Source organism: Lissotriton helveticus, chromosome 2_2 (assembly GCF_964261635.1).
Source record: "Lissotriton helveticus chromosome 2_2, aLisHel1.1, whole genome shotgun sequence".
Taxonomy (NCBI): domain Eukaryota; kingdom Metazoa; phylum Chordata; class Amphibia; order Caudata; family Salamandridae; genus Lissotriton; species Lissotriton helveticus.
Window position 1 is genome coordinate 339,231,833 of NC_136060.1, and position 19,582 is coordinate 339,251,414.

Below are 19,582 nucleotides of genomic sequence, written 5' to 3' on the forward strand. Positions count from 1 at the left end.
GGTGGGGCGGGCACCAGGCGCGTGGCGCTGCGCTTGCTGGGGTGGTGGTGGCTGGAGGCGAGGTGTGGGACCCAAGAGCGGAGCAACGGCTGCACAGTGCGACCAGGGAGTGGAGCTGGGGGTGCCTACGGTGTCCCCCAGGTGATGGTGGCAGCGGATGGAACGGGGCATTTCGCAGCTCCACGGAGCTTCCATGGGCTGACTGAAGGTGGCCTCAGTGCCTACGCCAGCGAAGTGCTATTGAACTGAGCCCCCCAGTGGGTACAAGGAGCAGAAGTGGCGTGGAGCCAGGGCGGCGACAACCTGGGCATAGGGCTGCGTAGCCCGCAGATCAGCACGTGGGCAGTGATAGCAGCCTAGCGAGAGTAGACTTTTGCACTGGGCCCACACAGAATCGGGGCATACTCGGCCGGCTGGTTTGCATATGAGAGGACCTCAGTGGCAGTGTCCCATGCGGTGACTGGCAGCGCAGTTGGGATTCCAGCGAAGCGGTCTAGCCGGAGGAGAACCCGGGGACGACCAGAACTGGAATACGGGTTTGGCTGGATCTTGGCAGGCTATCTCACGTACGCTACGCTGAGCCTTAGATACTGGGAGTGAGGTGACGAGGAGGAGAGCCACTGGGGGTCCCTGGAGGCGTCACGTATCACACAGGACGTGGAGGGGTACTCAGCAGCTGCAATGAAACCAAAAGGCAAAAGGGATGAGGTTGTGGACCCCGATGGTGCTAGCAATGCAGGGCACGGGGCAGGGGAGGCAGTGCCTGACCCAAGGCTCCAACAACAGTTCGACAGGATTCTGGACGCCATAGCGGCATTGAAGGAGGCCCTGCAACAGGATATTGCGCAGTTGGCAACTGGGCTGTGCCTCCTGCGGGCGGACCACGCGAAACTAGCGGACAAAGTTAAGACCAACGAGGACGCCCTACGGGACTTAGCACCGGCCCACACCGCCCTGGCAGCGAAAATGGGGGATGCTCTAGACCGAATTGAAGCCTTGGAGCAGAAAGCGGAAGATGCCGAAAGCTGCAATAGACGCAATAACATACGCGTGGTTGGCCTCCCGGAAAAAACAGAAGGGGAAGATATGGTTGCCTATCTGGAGAATTGGCTTAAGATGGTTGTGGCTTTGGAGGGTTTGTCCACCTTCTTTACGCTTGAAAGGGCGCATAGAGTGCCAGCACGGCCTCCACTGTTGGGCCGCCCCCCCAGGCCAGTGGTGGCACGACTGCTCCACTATAAAGACAGGGATCTGCTGATCCAGAAAGGGCGTACGGCCGGTCCCTTTGCGTGGAGAACAGTAAAGTGACGATATTTCCGGATTACACGCAGGACATCCAAAGGCGCCGCGCGTCGTTCCTGGCAGTCAAGAAGGAGCTCAGGGAGGAAGGGATCCAGTACTCGTTGATCTTCCCTGCGAAACTGAGAATTGTTGTGGATGGCATGACACAGTTCTTTCTCACGCCGGAGGACGCATGGGCATGGCTCGAAACGTACAGGGCTGAAACAGATCGCAAGGAACACCAGCGTTCAGAATTGCTCAAAGTACCGCAAGTCCGACAGTCCCAGAGACTACGGAAACGGAATAGGAACTTGCGGACACAGCTGCTGTCGCAAGCGGCAGCAGAACGACAAGGGGCGTTGGAGGCAGCGGCGGCGACCACGGGCTCACAGAGAACTGAGTCGATGGCAGGGACGGACTCAGAAGAGGACAGGCGGTGGTCGGAAGCTGATCACTCAGAAACAGACAGCAACAAGGGCCCAGACGTCACGCCCAGGACGGCAGAGGGCATGTTGGATGAATGACGGAGTGGAGGGCCCGCTGATGGTTGCTGCCCGGACTCGGATAGGTTAACCGGGCACTTCTGACTGAAGAAGGAGAGGGGGCCTCTAGCTCCTGTGAACACTGTCTAGGATCTTGTGTGGTGTGTGGCTGGCGCTGCTACCTGTTGGGGCCAAGCGACCCCCCATTGCCCTTAAGGCAAACCTGTAATGACTACTACAGGATATAGGTGTGTGTGCAGTGACATGGTTTGGATGGGGGCTGATAATTTTGTATTAGGTCCTGTTCTGGGGGGGGAGGGGTTGTTGTTAGGATGGTTGTTGTTTGGGGTGGCACGGTTGATGTGGGAGAACAAATGGAGAAGACCAGGAGGCGGAGGGACAAACATAATGGGAACGTTACCTGAACTGCGTTGTATTACATGGAATGTTCGCGGCCTGAATTCAATGGTGAGGAGGCACAAGGTCCATGCTTATCTGGTGCGGAGGGGAGTCCAGGTAGCCCTGCTTCAGGAGACCCATCTTACTAGGGCAGAAGGTCAGGCGCTGCAACGCAGGTGGAGAGGCCAGATTTTTAGTACGTCGTACTCGGCGTTTGCCAGGGGGGTACTGATTTGGGTACTAGCAGGTGTCCCGTTTCAGGCAACGAACCACATCCTGGACCCAGAAGGTAGATACGTAGCAGTGGAGGGAAGGCTATATGGTAGGGATGTTGTACTTAGTAGTATCTATGCTCCCAACGTTGACAAAGCGCGATTCTTGGATCGAATATCGGGGGCGTTGGCACATTACTTAGGCGGTCCGGTGATTGTGGGGGGGGGACTTCAATTCAATACCGGACATAGTTCTTGACAGATCGCACCCCCCATTGGTTGACTCACCATTTCTTAGAGTAGCTGGGAGACGCTTAGAATGGCAGGATAGATGGGGCCTAGTGGATACATGGCGTACACATCACCCACAGGACAGGGATTACTCCTATTTTTTCGGCATTACTTGAGTTACATGTTAGAATAGATGCTATACTATGCTCCCGGTCCATAGCCCATATGGCAGCACATTCCGAGTACTTAGCACGGACCATATCCGACCTCAATCCACTGTTACTGTCCTTTAATTGGCTGCAGGAGAGACCCGCCATCCCTACTTGGCGGCTCCGCCCAGAAACCCTGGAAGACCAGGTCATCCAGTTTGAGGTTAAGGAGGGCATCGAACATTACTTTGAGGATAATCAGGGTACGGCATCCACTAGGGCAGGAGAATGGGACGCCTTCAAGGTGGTGATACGTGGGCTCTGTATTAGCAAATACTCGGGGGTAAGGAAAGTGATTTTGAATGACGTAACCAAAGCGGAATAACACTTGCGGGAACTGGAAAGGCAAAGGCCGGAGCAGCCGCTCCTGCAGGCGAGGCTCTTGGTGGCGAAGGAAGCGGCAGCGGCTGCAGTAGAGCGTTTGCGCTGTTTCGATTATAAAAATTACATGGAAAAAACGCATGCGGAGCGAGATAAGGTGGGCACGATGCTAGCACAACTGGCAAACCCTATGCAGAGGGGTACTCCGATTATGAGAATAGTAAATGGGATGGGGGACCTGGTTTACTCGCAGAGGGAGGTGCTATCGTGGTTCCTAACGTACTATGAGACTCTATATCAATGTCAGCTGGGAGGGGAGGAGACGGACATAGACGACTTCCTGGCTGGGACTCCCCTTCTGAGACTGGATGAGGAGCAGGCCGAGATGTTGGGGAAGGATGTAACGTTGTCGGAGATTCGATGTGCGATCAAGAGCATGGCCCAGAATAAGACGCCTGGCGCAGACGGGCTCCCGATAGAATTTTACGGTCAATATGTCGATATCTTGGTACCCCGCCTGTTGGAGGTGTAACGGAAGCTAAGACACTGGGCCAATTGCCTACATCAATGCGCGAGGCGTTGATTATTCCTCTTTTTAAGCCTGGCAGAGATGATGTAGATGTGACCTCCTATAGTCCATTATCTATGCTGACGACGGACTATAAGATCCCGACTGCTGCCCTATATGACCACGTTGGTGCACGCGGACCAGGCAGGGTTTATCCCGACCCGAAACACATCCTCGAATATTCGGAGGATGGTGCGGATTATGGAGGGGGATCACCTTGAGGCACGGTTGCCAGCTGCTCTATCAGTGGATATAGAGAAGGCTTTTGATAGTTTGGAGTGGGCCTTCCTCTACAAAGTGCTGGAGCGGTTTGGCGTGGGGGAACACTTTGGGGCCTGGACGAGGGTGTTGTATACTTCGGCGAAGGCTAGGGTACGGTTGGGAACATTAATATCCGCCCAGTACCCTGTCCTGCGGGGGACGAGACAGGGATGCTCGTTGTCCCCTTTGTTGTTCGCCCTGGCGATAGAGCCCCTCGCAGTGCGGGCGCGATCAGGATTAGCCTACCGAGGGTTGTGGTTGCAAGACACGCCCCACTATATATCTTTATATGCAGATGACCTGCTATTGTTTTTGGACAACGCAGAAGACGCTCTGCAGGACGCGGTGTCCCTGCTGTCGCGGTTTGGAGCACTATCGGGCTTGAGGGTGAATTGGCGTAAGACATGCCTCTTCCCGTTGCGGCCGGGTACACAACCTCCACTGATGCTTGGGGCGATGAAATGGGAACCGACCTGTCTCACATACCTGGGGTCCGAGTCTATCATGATGCTACAGACATGCTGGATGGTAATATGGGGCGTTGTATTAGTGCTCTGAAAGGGAGTGTGGTATTCTGGTCAACGCTCCCTCTCTCAGTTGTGGGGAGGGTAGCACTCCTTAAAATGGTGGCTTTACCTAGACTGCTTTATTATTTCCGGACGCTGCTGATATGGGTCCCCCAGCGACTGTTTGAGGAACTGCGTTCACTGATCATTGGCATTTTATGGGGTGGTGGACGGCGGCGCGTAGCATTGACAGAAATGATGCGACCCATGGCTGAGGGCGGGATGGCGGTTCCTGACCTCGAGCTTTACTATTTGGCAGCCCAGCTGCAGGTACTTACACAAAGTGTAGCAATGGAGTTCAGGGGTCCTGAGCAAATGTGAGGTGCAGGGATACAGCGGCATAATCTCTCGTACATAGTCCTACAACAAAAGCTTAATTTAAGAGACCTGACGAAGGAGGAGAAAACTCTGAGGCTCTGTTGGAACAGGAGTCAGCGCAGAGCCGGGGTGGCCCACCCATATGCTCCCGAGAATCCATTGGGGATGCTAACGGCTCTGCCACACAGTGGGGACTGGTCCCCCCTCATGGAGTGGGAACGGCTGGGACTCCAAGTGGTGGGAGACTTGTATGAGGATGGGGGGCTGCTCCCATTCCAGACCCTGCAGGATAGGTATGGTCTCCCGATGGCAGCTTCCTACTGCACGCGGCAATAACAGCGGCGCTTCGGAAACATTGGAAGGGGGGGCAGGCAGTACCGGTGACTACCATGGCTTGCCAATATGGCAGCGGGGACCTTTAAGGCAGTGACATGCCTTCGATCTATGATGCTAAATGAGGGACTCCGTCCGCTAGTTGGTTTAAAACAGAAATGGGAAGAGGGCATAGGCAGGCTGATACCTGAAACGGCATGGGGCCACATTATGCGGAGGACGTGGAAAGGGAGTAGAAATGCGCGCTTTCAACAAGTGCAATTTTGTATTTTGCACAGGGCGTACCTGACTCCTGGGAAGATTGAGAAGTTTTTTCGGGTCCAAGATGTAGCATGTCCCAGGTGCCTCGAGCGAGGCGTAGAATTACAACATATGCTTTGGAACTGTCCGGCTTTGGGAAGATATTGGGCGGAGGTAGGGGAACTCCTTAACGAGGTCACTGATAGGCATCTGAACTTTGACATAGCAGTGTGCCTGCTGCATTGGTTTCCACATACAATCAAAACCAAAGTAGCCAGTAAATTCATTGATTTAGGCTTATTCTTGGCAAAGAGAGAAATTACCTGGCATTGGAAATCGAGAGAGGGACCTTCGAACAAGAGATGGAGGGCAGAGTTATCTAAATGGGCTAGTTGCGAGGGCTCAATTAGGCTACGACAGTCCAAGCGAACGGCCAATGAAAAAGCTTTAGAACTGGCCAAGGCTTGGGACGCATTGGTGCAGGCTTTACAAGAACTGCAGAGGGTGGAGGAAGACTGAAAAGTACAGAACATTCATGTGATATTTACGAACAGTGCAAAGTGTTATGAATATTGTCTCTATAGCCGATGTTATGCTATGATGTGTAAATCTGGAAAGTACCCACGCCAATTGCCACATGGGGGGGAGGGACCCAGGGGTTCAGTTGGGAGTAACCTTAACAACATATTTGATGATATTGAGGGAAGTGGATGTTGTTGTGATCTGCCTGCTGAACAAAATCAATAAAAAAAGTTTTTAAAAAAAATGTACTGCTCCAGCTCTGGAATTGCCCAGGATGTGAATTAAACATTCAAAATCACACAGATGGGTTAAGTCTATGTTCACTCAAGTATAAAAGTATGGATGAGTGTAGGTACATTGATTGCACTGAAAGGTACACCCTGGTAAATTATATCAATGCACATGTTTGACCCTGAGCCACATGGCCACATGGCCAATTAGATGACTGTGAAGCTGTAAACTAGCTTTGGCCTCATTGCACATGAACAACAACCTCGCAACCACCCAACGTAGCCCTACGTCCATGTATTAACTAGGGCTGTGTGTAGAAATGACAAAATCAGTAGCAGGTCAGAAGTAGAATCCCCCATCACATGTGACAACAAAACGTCTCTTTGCATACCTACTCACACACATCTTTATGGACGCAGTCTGTTTTGATGGATAACATTGCTCTACATGGCCAGAAGTTGGACACCATAGTCACACTGCTGAAGACATGTAAGTGCACAGGTCTGCCAGCAACTATCCCAAACACAATGTCTGGCTCACAGAGGTCGAGCTGTCAAAATGGACCCACCCCCATTGTACAGGTGTCAGTCAGTCCCTCCCTGTGTACGGACAATGCTCTTTGAGGCACATGATTTGTCATTCTAATCAACACTCATCACAGTTGAACACTAGGGAAGTTACATAGACTTTATTAGTATGTGCGTGTCAGTACGGGCAAGGCAAGGGCTACAACATGCAGAGAAATGCTTAAGACAATTACAGGCAGCATAGGAACATGTCAAGGTGCAAGAAATGGGGAGGCAAAAATGAACACAAATCATTACGGATAGCAACGGTCTCAGCCCACCTTGCCTTGCTGGATCAGTTATGTGCTGTTTGGCGTATGCTCAATGCCCTGTGTCAGGGGTCACGACTCACAGCCCATGGGATCTGCATGGTGCTGTACCACCAGGCTGCGCCGACTGTCTGCTCTGCTGACAGTAAGCTGGTGAAAGGGTCCTACATGGTCACATGTCGTACTACATTGCCATGTGTGTACTCTCTCCCCAGCAGTATGTTCAAATTGGGACCCTTGCCAAACGACGCTGTGCGGCTTCACCCATGGGACTGCATTACCTTGCACAGGTGTGTGTACACATGCGTAGTTCCACACACATGCATTCTGAGTCCAGGCGAAGGCAGACATGTCCACAGTTGTTGTGGGCTATGTGAGCATTCCCCAAGATGCAACAAGGTGTGGGGACCTGTGCTGTGGGTGACAATCAGTTGTGGCTGCAGGAACGTTACTCGTCCATGAATGCGGGTGCAGCTTCATGGGCAATCTGTTCCAAGAGTACGTCGTTGTTGAGTTCAAGGAACATGAGGGAGAGCCAATCCATTAACTGGTCTGGGCAGAAGTGCTCCGTCCACGCCGTTTCACCAATTCGCAGCACAGACCAATAGGGGAGAACCTCGATGTGGTTACTGCACGCCAGGAGTTGTGCAATCTCCCATTCACAACTGCCAGCACATACATCAAAGATCAAGGCATAACATGCACGGGTATCCAGGTGACACTCCTGTTCATGGGTCAACAGGGGGCGCACAGTCAAGTCATAATCCAATTCAGCTACCGTTGCATTGGATAGGCAGACCTCCATGGGACACTCAAATGTGTATGAACCACTGTGGAACCAGGGCTGGACGCATGTGACGTAGGCAAGACAGAAACTCAGACGGGAATTGATTCGCAACACTGCCATTTGCAGTGATCCCAACATATGCAGCATTCGTGCACGGAACAGTTCCATGTGACAGGGGTTGTGCATGTGTTGTGGATGGGCTGCCATTGCGTTTGTTGGTCTGGTAGCATAGGCAATCCTCAGACCGGCGGCAGTTCTGTGGACGATATGCCGCAGTCTGGGCAATGAGTTGTATGGGTGTTCAACGTTTGGAAGTATGGGTTGTTTTTTGCCAATGTTTCAAGGGCAGCCCTTGCAGGTGTAGATGGAGCAGTGTGTGGGGTGTGGACACATTGGTCTTTCATTAGTGCAGTTTGTGGTGTGGCAATCGTCGGAGTCTGGTATGGTATCTCATGCAGGGTGTGCCATCCGCATTCAAAGGTCGGAGGTTCTGTTGTCCTTCCGCCTTGTGCATTGAGACAAAGGAGCTTCCATACCTAATTTTAGTCTGACTACTGCTTGCATTTCTTGAATGTGATGTGGTCTGACATTGATGCCAGGCCTTAGATTTGGGGTGCACCAATTGCGAAACACACGCACCAGTTGGCATGTATGAATGAGCCAAGGACCCGATTGGCCTTGCGCTCCTTGTTCAGTCTCTCTCTCTCTCTTTCTTTCTCTCTCTCTCCCTCTTTCTCTCTCCTTTGATGAGTGCCTGACACACCTTTTATCTTTAATATTGTCTAGCAAGCTGTGACTTAGAGATTGTCCAGGGACGCCCCGCCATAATCTTCAAAATAGTTGTTTTGAGACAAATTTAATTGTGATATTTTATTCGGTCTTTGATTGGTGAATGAATGATTTTCTGTACTCACATGTATGTTAATTATGGTAAAGGTGCAACATCAGGCGAATGTTTTTGTTTATGATTTTGTGATGTTGATGAGTAATATCTTGGTTCGGGGGAGGTTGGGGGTGCCTTCAAGTCTCCAGCCACCCTCCAATCCACCCCCACTTTCCCAGACATCTTGGATGAAAGCTCACCAGACCCTCCCTCCGGACACAAGGCCATTCAAGGCTAAGATCACACTTCATCTGGGTCCCCGGAAAGCAGGTGGAGTAAGTATAAACAAGAGGCAGACGTAAACAAAGGAGGTCTTGGTGCCACTTGAGAAGTTCTCCAACAAGTTGTGAAGCAGAAATGAGCCAAGAACAGCAATTTGTTACCTTCTGGCACCAGCCCAGTTCTGCAAAGCACAGGGGGGCCACACACTCTTGACCTGCTCCCGAACCTTCTCAGAAGCGTCCCTCCAACCTAGTCAATTCCGCTCACTCCTACCTGGTGCACAAAGCCTTTGGAAGGGCCAGCTGGACCTAGCAGTTGGGCTACTTTGATGAGGCTAGTGAAGGAACAAGCAATGAATGAGGAACAACATACAGGGGAGCCTCTCGGCTTGAGGAGGCAACCCGTCTGGTACGCGTTGATCCGGGTGTGCCCAGGCAATGCGGCCCACGGTCTGGCACACAATGAGATGAGTGGCATCAGACACTTCAGGTTACACGAAGGAAAGTTGCAATTCCGCACCTGCCTGAAAATGAGGCACTATGTCTGGCACCCCTTGATGTAGGTCACACATAGAATTCTGCTCACACACACATGTGTAAGTTCAGCAGTGCCTCATGAGGTAGAATGAGACACTAAAATGGGTGCGTCCCCCACCTCCAAGGGTCGCAATCTGTGAAGGCGGACACTACACGCAATCAGCATGTAGTCGGCGTGGCACATGAGAGAAATACGACACAGTCAACGAAACAGCAGGCCAGTTTGAATCCTGCAACCGGTGAATACGCTCACCGCCAACAAGACTCTTATGCCTGCTGGGGTCCCTGCAGTACAGGAACCACTTGGATGTGGGCAATGTCTTTAGCACCACAAGAGCCACTCGGGTTTCCAGGCACGATTCTGTAGTTCCAAGCTTGCACCATGGTGTCCAGCTTGCAGCAGGCAATGTGGGCGCCTAAATGTAATGTAATGTAGTGGTACTTGTATAGCGCACGAATAACCATGAGGCATTTCGGCGCTTGTACGAATACCGCTGAGGAACCCTTCCTGGACTTTCCCTGTGAAGTGCCCACTCCTTGGCAACCCCAAGGTGAAACCAGGCATCCTAGCATTGTTGGGGCCGTTGTGGAGATTAAGCACGCTATTGCCCAGAGTTGCAGAGTGGAACCCATGATTAGAATAGGCACAGAGGCGAGAATAATCAGGACCGGGGAAATTGAGCCCAAGAGCCGCCGAGGCGGGAATTGAACCCTGGTCCCGGGCCAGACCTCTGCATCAGGGTCTGCCGCTCTAACCATTGAGCCACACTTCTCCACTCCCCCAGATATCACAAGTAGGTGGTGTAGGCCCCACTAGGGAGATCTTTGATATACCGGAGACCTGAATTGGGGGTTGGTAATTAAGGGCCATATGTATGAACACATGTTCCCATAGACACAGAATGGGTAAAACCCTTTGATACATCTGGCCCATACTCTCTAATATACAACATGTGAGGATCAGGTTTACGGGCCCAAAGGAGATGTGGTTGACATACTGACATACTGAAAGTATACATTCCAACAGGGCTGGTCCCCAGAGGTTCAGGAGATATGGGGAGCTAACTGTAAATTGATAGAGAAGGATAGAAGGGGGGAGTACTTGTTGTTGTTTGTGGAGATTTCAACACTCAACCATCCAATGCAATCAGAAGTATTGTGGTCCGAATGGAAGACTGCTGATTAGGTACTCCTGAAGCAGCAATGAGCATTAAATCTAGCAAGATAGGTGGTGCATTCTCTAATCTCCGGATCAGTTGTGCTTTAACAATGGTCGCATCACCAAACGCAACTTTCAAGACAGAATGGAAGCTGTCGCCAGACGGACGAAGAACAGCTGCCTTCAACTAAACACAGACAAAACTGAGGTACTCATCATGGGCTCACTCGCTGATGCCTGGAACGACACCTGGTAGCCCCCGGCCCTCAGAGACCCCCCCCCCATGGAACACGCACGCAACCTCGGAATCATCCTGGACTCCAAACTCAAAATGGACCGCACGATCAATGCCATCACTTCCTCCTGCTACCACACCCTCCTCCTCCTCCTCCTCAAAAAGACCTTCAAGTGGATCCCCCTGAACACAGGAAAACTGACACACACGCCCTCATCAGCAGCAGACTGGACTACAGCAAAGCACTCTATGCCGGGATGAATAGGAACCTCACCCGCAAACTCCAGAACGTCCAGAATGCCGCTGCCAGATTAGTCTTCAACTTGCAATGCAGCCACATCCGCCAACACCTACTGCCTCTACACTGGCTCCCCGTCGAGAAGAGAATCACCTTCAAGCTTCTCACCCATGCACACAAGGCCCCCCACAACACCGGGCCTGCCAACCTGAACCACCGCCTTGCGTTCCACCCTCCCCAGCATACTCTCTGCTCTGCCCAGCTCTCCCTTTCTACGGTACCTCGTATCAAGAAAAGGACTACAGGAGGGGGCTCCTGCTCCGTCGTTGAGGCCAAGGCTTGGAACTCCATCTCTCTCCACCTTCGACAGACTGCATCGCTCCCTAAGTTCCTAAAGGACCTCAAGACCTGGCTCTTCGACGCAACACAGTGATTCTCCAGATCTGCGGAACCCCCCCCCATCCTGCCCCCTTCCCTCAGCACTTTGAGACTTGCTCCAGGTGGGTAGACTGTGCTTTACAAACCCCCTGATTGATTGATTGATTGATTGATTGATTGATTGTCCAGTTGATTGTTGATTGTGTTTTCTAAAGAAGCACGTTTTTGTATTTTGAGTTGTTTTTAAATTACAGTTTTAATTATTGTAAGACTGACAGCTGAAACAATAAAAATAAAATAAATACACAGACATGTTGATTTCTTTGGTAATCCGCCTTAATGCGTGACCTTATGAAAAGTCCCAAAAACCAGCCGCGTAGCTGAGGGGTGCGGGGGGGGGGTGGTTGTACGCCCCAGGCGGCTCCATTTTGGGACCGCCTTTACAGTAGTGTCCCCAAATAAATTATAAACGCCGCCCCAACGGGCCGCCAGTGCTGCGCGCGCAGCCCGTTTAAAGTGCAACTGCTTCCTGCAGCATGCGCATGCACGCACGCACGCCACGCCACGCCACCACCACCTAGAATAGGCCCGTCACACGCAGAATTGACTTCTGCAAGGTTGACTGCGACGGGCGAGGCGGCTGCATGTAGCATGACTAGCATGATTCTGCAATGGTGCTGCGTGGACTCAACCCCCATTCCCTGTCAAGTTTGGGTTGAAGGTGGATTACTTTATTTGGTCTCTCTTACTACAGCTTCAAAGCCCTAGCTCACGTCTAATCTGCACTTGTTTCCTCTGTTGATTGGAATTGAGGGGTGGGTGTATAGCATATGCGCCATGTTACATGTTTATTTGGTGGCCATAGATGCACATCCCCAGCTGAAGTTGTTTGCTACACAAGGCTACTTAAGCTGTCGAGTTCTGCACTTCAGGTGACTGTTGCTCCTGGCTGGTTCACTGCTATTAGAGCAATGTTTGCCTTTAGTTGCTTGATGGAGGGTGAGTACTCTTCTAAGAGACTGAGAGGCATTCAACTTCAGAAAGTCAGGGAGGTGTAAAGGGTGTTTTGGAGGTTCGTTTAAATGCCTTTATGACTGAAACACTTAGAGACACCTGTTTCTTCTCAATCTGCTTGGTTTTCCCCGGATGCTGGGGAAAACTCAGATACATCAGCCTTGACAGACCCCAGAGGGGGTTTTGTTGATAAAGAGGGTTTATTCTGGTTCTGTCTTAATTAGGAAATAACTTGGGGCTTCCTATAGATCCAGTGAATGCTCTGTTCAATAGTTGTGCTCCCTTTTCTGTTACATAGGCTTCTTCTTAGATCCCTCAGTATGATTCCTGTGTTCAAGCATGCCATCCTTCAAGAATAGAAAGGCATTGAGAAAATCACTGTCACCCAGTTTGTAACCAGAATATATCCAGTGGAAAACCATACTTTCCACTTCCTGTGACTGTAGATCCAGGGCTTCTGAACTTTACAGGTTGCTTGAAAGTGACCAGGGAGGATTTCACCCATAGGAATGTAGGTGGGGCCGTATGCAAGGCCTATTTAGTACTCAACCTGTGCATGAAGGCTTTTATTCTTCATATGCCTCCCAGAGTTTAGTCATTGGCTTCTACTTTCCATACCTATCCTGGAGGGTACACATTGTGCAGATCTTGTTGCTAAGATGGAATTACAAGTACAGTTTTTCGCAGGTGATTCCTTTGACACTCTGAGACCTACAGCGATTTCCTCTGGGGCAGTCATTGCTGCTCACTGCCATGTATTGAAGCATGATTGGTAGGCACATGGTCTTCAGAAATCTTCTGTTCTTCATCTTCTCTTTCTTGGCTGCTCTTTGTTTGGTCCTGAGTTAGATGATCTCATTCACAAATATTTCAAGACCAGTGACCATACCCTACCCTTTACTTTCACCAAAAAGGGTTCTGATTCATCCAAGTCCTAATCAAAATGACAGGCCTACTTCCGTCGCAGACATCACACTGCTCAGGGTCAGCCTATAGGTTGTGCCAGTCATTTCAAAGTTAAGAACTTGGGATCCTCATTTAAGTCTTCTTCAAATTTGTTGGCCAAACTGCATTGATCCTGACATTCACAGCGTTTATACATTAAGCCTCATGTGTCAGGTGGAGGAAGACTTAATTTTTTTGGGACATTTAGAAACAGATCATCTCAGATGCCTAAGCGTTGGGTATTTTCAAGATGAGTACAAAATTGAGTCCCCCATGCTACCTCCGAATTCAGAGCCTTTGATAACTTTTTGACCCTCTTCAGCGTACAATCAAAAGAGACTAATGGATGGAATTAAAGCCCTCTTGGACAAGCTGACTGATGCTCCTGTTACCAGGAAAGAGCAGCAAAAGGGGTTTATTCACACGTCTTTCTGCTCCCAAAGTTGTCTGGGGGTGAGGTCTGCCTCACCAATCTGAAAGTGAATCAGTTTGTAAAGATGATTCACTTTAAGATTGACACTCTTCAGTCAGTTATTCCCCTCATCCTGCCCGGAGAATTTCTGGCTGTCATGGGGCTGGAAAAGGCCTATCTCCATGTTCCCATTTGGCTTCCTCACCACAGGTTCATTCAATGCACTGTTCAGTCGCTTCATTTTCATTTAATGGTTCTTCCTTTTGGCCTTAAATTGACTTCAAGTCTACAGTGGCCATTTTCATCCCCAACAAAGTAATAGCCCTCCATCAATATTTGGATGGCTGGTTAGTTCATGCTCTTCGAGAAGCAAGTCTCTGGTGAATATAGAGTCTGTCCATCGTTTTCTGAAATGCATAGGGTGCTTGATCAACCTTAAGAAAATCGAGACTGGAATCTATTGAGGATCTCAACTTTATTGCGACTCATTTACCAATAGATATCAGAATGGTTTCCTTTCCCTACAACTTGCCTGTCAACTTAGGTTTAACTTGATATCCTCACTGGCTCACTGATCATCTCTTGGAGTTGGATGCTGAAGCAGGAGGAGATGAGTAGTACTCAGTCTTCTTCAGGAGGATTTTGATTACTTCTTTCCTTCTGGATATCCTGTCTCTTTACTGTCTTGTTTTGTGCTTCCCTCTAGGTATCTACAGTTTTTGTCATTCCATGGGCATGTCTCCACTTGCTCTCAGTGTTGCGACATTTTCAATTGTTGATTATATGATCTCAAAATCCCAGTGACCATAGAGTTTGTTCAGGAACTTTGTTGGCAATTGATCCAATTTCGTTGGGAAAAGTGATTGCCCTTTCTATCATTACATTTATAATAATAACAATGGTTCAGGCACAGAAAACATTAAGAAAAGACCAAGGGCCCGATGTAGGTAAATCTTTTTTACCACTTCTTAAATACCGATTCATACCGAATCGGTATTTAAGAAGTGGTAAAAAAGAGGAGGACAGATGTAGGTAATTTTATTTATAAAATTACCGAATCGGAAGGAATCGGTATTTACCGATTCGGTAAATACCGAATCGGTAATGCCCATTGATTCCTATGGGCATTGAAGCCCATAGGAATCAATGGGCATTACCGAATCGGTAAATACCGAATTTTGCAAGGGTGCAGGGGGTGTCACTTTGACACCCTCCGGCACCCCAATTACAGGCATGTCTGCCATGTGGCACACAGACATGCCCTAAGGGCATGTCTGTGTGTCACATGGCACAGGTGTGCATGCACAGATGTGCATGCACACCTGGATTCGGTATTTACCACCCAATTGGATTGGGTGGTAAAATACCGACTCCTAAAGGCCTGTGGCACTGTTTGCAGTGCCACCTACATGTGAGATTTACCGAATCGGTAAAATTACCGATTCGGTAAATTTACCGTTTCTGTAAAAAAGGTCCCCTACATCTCAATGACCCATTTACCGGTCGGTAACGGCCGAATTCGGCGGTTACCGACCGGTAATGGCCACCTACATCAGGCCCCAAATACATGAAACAGATACCCATGGACCAACATACAGTTGATATTTACTAAAGCAGTAATAAAAAATAACAATAAAGCAATAAGTCAGTAGACTAACAGAAGCTCATACAGTTACACAACCAACATTACAGAAAATACAATTGAAAGTCTAAACAAAACAATGGCAAAGGCAGTATACTATACACATATTCTGAAACTGTATCATGGATCAAGCCATGCTGGCCCAGTCGCCTATTGATGGCCACCGCTGACTTAGATCATCTTGCAGTGAACATTTAGGGCATTAAAAATTTTGAATGACCTGAAAACATCCTACAGCACCCCATTGTTCCCACTCTACATTAATATAACCCTGGTGTCAAACAAATTGAGTAGAGGACATTTTTTTAAACATCACACTACTGCATCGGAAGCTAATTCATACTGTAGCCCTTATATAGTGCATTCAACTGTGTAGCCTTGGACCGTGTCATGTATGTGCATGTAACTTGCATGGTCGAGGTAACTATCAGCAGCGATACTACGTGTCTCTCGGACCTGTTTCAAGTGCTCGCCGTCCTTTTTCCCCAGCACCCACCACCCCCACCCTGGGGGCGGCAATTTGAGGGATAGCCCCGGGCGCCACAAGCTCTAGCTACGCCTCTGCCAAAAACTCTTCCCCTCGCTTCACATTTCTCGTCCCCTCTAATGCCTCCACCCCAGTCTTTTTTTAAGCATATGTGCATTTATACCTTTTCTCATGTTATCACTCCTGAAGTTATATAAACATTTGTTCTTGTTTCTGTAACTCGGTTTTAATGTATTTTTTCTGAAGCCCTTCAGTGATCGCTAATGCTTTGGTTCTGCTTTTTAAATAACCAATAAAAAATAAATGTGCAAACATTTTCTCATGCTAGCACAAAGTTAACATTTTGCAAGCGAAGAATTATTTTTGAGACTCAAAAATAATAAACATCATTTCGCAATCTTTCCTTATTGTGGCTCAGCTCTATAACTAAGGCAGTGTAACATTTCTGAAAACAAAGGCATGCTTTTCGTGCCATGGAAGATAATCTGACACATCAACAAAATAGAATTTTACTTTCTAAATTCACTAATATTATTTTCAAATAAGCAGAGTCTTCAACTGTTATCAGTGATTCAAAGAAAGAAAAATATGATACAAATAGAAGCTTTACATTTTTTTTAAACATTTCCCGCAAGAAAATTTTTTTTTAATGTGTTGTACCTTGCTTTATTCTAGTGGCTGTTAATGGTTCTGGTGAGGGTGTTTTCTCGACCTCTGATGAACGCCTCACGGGACTTGCTGACAAGACATTTGGCAACTCCCTTTTTGCTGCACAGGCTGAGATCGAGCCTCCTGTAATGGCATCTGCAGACAGGTGTTGCATCTGACCCGGATGTTCACCGTCCAATTTGAAGGAATGCTCTTTTTTCTCTGGCAGTTTGGGAGACACAATTTCTGGACGTGTGGGTGCTTCACAAAGACTTAGTAGCAAATGATGTGAGAAGTCACTTTGGAAAGGTAACTGAAGGCAATTCATGCTCATGACGGAATCAGAATGAGTTAAAGGAGATATCTATTTAGGCAAAGACATAAATACAATATTCAAATATTAATATAATTTCTCATTGCAATTGTAAACAAGTTTTCATTTAAAAGTTCCAAGGGTAAAAGAGCTGGACATTTGGTTGGGTTTATTTAAGTGTGATATCTTAAATGAGGCATCACACAATGGGGTGTATCAACTAATTAGGCTTTGCTGTTATCTGATTGTTACATGTTTTTCACAATAACGTCACCCACTTATATTAGTACTATAGAGAAAAATCTAATGGCAAACCACCTGACAACCATGCAGATACAGTCCAAGCGGCCAGAATAAGTAGACGACTTGACAATATAGGTGCCTAATCTGCACTTGTAAATCCTTTGTATGGGATCAGAGAGGAAGTGTGTACACATGGTCAACACATTGTGAGCTACAACTCTAAGTCAGGGCCCAAATGTATCTTTGAAGTGATTGCATGAGATTCAGGAACCAAAAATAGTGAGTTACTAAAGCCCTCATTACGAGTGCCCCTGTTACTTGTGATATATATGTTAACTGCTGTTACACACGCGCATATTGCAATTATGAGTTTTGTGATAAATATCAGCAGCTAAAATCTGCTGATATTTATGGGGGAAAAAAACAGGTATTTATTAGAACATGCTGATTTTGGGGTGATAAGGACCAAAATCTGCCTATTATTCCTCTCTCTTATTTGGGTGGCATTAATGCACCCAATACATTTCAACATGTTAGGATAGTAGTAATTAGTTCAGGAGTCAAACGCCTACCCTCCTTCAAAAGTAGATGACCTAGGTAGGTCACCTCCTGTCGACAATATTGGAACTTTGACAGGGACACCTTATTACCTTACACCGCTAGATGGTGCAATAGTTTAACTGTAGCATCCTTACAAACCTTTTCAGTGTCGGATGCTATCAACAAGTCATCCACATATTGCAAAAGCATACTACCGTCGGGTAAAACCAAATCATCCAAAATGGCCTTGAGGGCCTGGCTATAGATACTCGGACTTTCAGTATACCCTTGAGGTGCACGACAGAATCTGAAGCTTCGGCCAGATAACGAGAAGCCGAAGATCTGCCTGCTATCCGGGTGGATCGGAATGCTGAAGAAAGCATTCTTCAGATCGATGTCCGAGAAGTATTGTGCTGTAGGCGGGATCATTGTAAGTATAGCAGTGATGTCAGTAACCACAGGGTACTGAGGCACTACAATCTTATTAACCTCCCGCAGGTCTATTACAAAACGATATGCATCAATATTCTCGGAAGATCCTGAGTCAGAGGATTTCTTCAAAATCGGGAGAATAGGACTGTTACAAATGTTAGCAGCCGTTTCTTCAACCACTCCTTTATCAATTAAATCCTGAATGATTGAAAGTAAAGCTCGCTCGCCAGCCGGCGAGATTTTATACTGCGGTATACGTGGCAATTTTGCACCATTTTTTAGTGTAATATGGACGGGAGGGATGTCCAATTTACTGACATCCGCATCCCCAGTAGCCCATAATGTAGTAGGGATGTCACCGAATTCAGGAGGAAGAGGGTCATTTTTAGCAAAACATTGTTTCATACTATCAACATGGGGTTGTATCGTTAAGTAGACACCATCGGGGGAACAATATATTTTCGCATTTAATTTCTTCAACATATCCAATCCTAATAAGTTTTCACCACAATGCGAAGTTAACAAAAAGGGGGAATCAATAGTAGCAGTACCAATAGTGAATGGGAGGGGTTTAGAGATGGGGCTTACCACTGGAACTCCTGAAAATCCCACAGATACGTTGTTTTGCCCGGACAGAGCCGCCCCTGGGACCAATGAGCGAGCAACAGAACTATTCATTGCTCCTGTGTCAATTATAAAATTCTCGGAAGTTCCCATCAATTCCCCTTTCACATAAGGTCCTTGTTGATTGATTGGGATCGACACTTGGCCCCTACTCTGTCCCTGCGTCCTATGGGTGAGCATACCCATCCTGATCTCCGAATGCATAATCCTCATGTAAATATTGCCTACTTTGAGGGTTATCAAAGTGGTTCCGTTCAGACCTGCCGTGAGTGACTTCCTCCCTACGCATATCACTCCGGTCCGGGCCACCTCGACCACGCCCCTGTCCACGAACCGCTCCGTTCTGAGCAAGCAGTAATGGACACTGAGATTTCCAATGTCCTTCCTGTTTACAGAAGGCACACTGATTCGGTCCTAACGGTGGGGCTGGGCCAGTGCTCCTTCCTGTCCCCACCCCCCTTGGCCCTGTCCCTCGGACTCCTCTCCCTCCTCCTTGTCCCCGCATGACTTGCTGTAATAATACTCTGGTTTTAAGATCCTTAGCCTTTTTCTCCACTTTATCCTTACTCTCATTTTCCCTGTGCTCATAGTACTGGGCCATACTTAATATTACGGAGGGAGTAGAGGTAGTCCAGGTACTTACCGCGGCTTGCAGCCACGCAGAGATTTCGGGTATCAAGTTGGTCACAAAACGATTTACAAGCAACCGGACCCCGCCTTCTGTAGCAAGGTCTTGCTCGCTAAAATCAATAAAAGTACCTTCAAACATGGTGAAAAAGTCAGAAACACCTTCATCTTTCTTCTGTTTGCAAGCGGTCAACTTATCCCAGTCTAC

The 19,582-nt window shown here is 48.3% G+C and overlaps 1 protein-coding gene across 1 annotated transcript in view; it reads right to left on the bottom strand.

The window, feature by feature from the left end:
* C2_2H4orf50 (chromosome 2_2 C4orf50 homolog) overlaps nt 1-19,582 on the bottom strand; it is a 264,277-nt gene that overhangs the window by 111,766 nt on the left and 132,929 nt on the right. Inside the window, exon 5 of the mRNA XM_078678890.1 lies at nt 16,608-16,959. Coding sequence (XP_078535016.1) covers nt 16,608-16,959 — 352 coding nt within the window. The remainder of the gene's footprint in view (nt 1-16,607; nt 16,960-19,582) is intronic.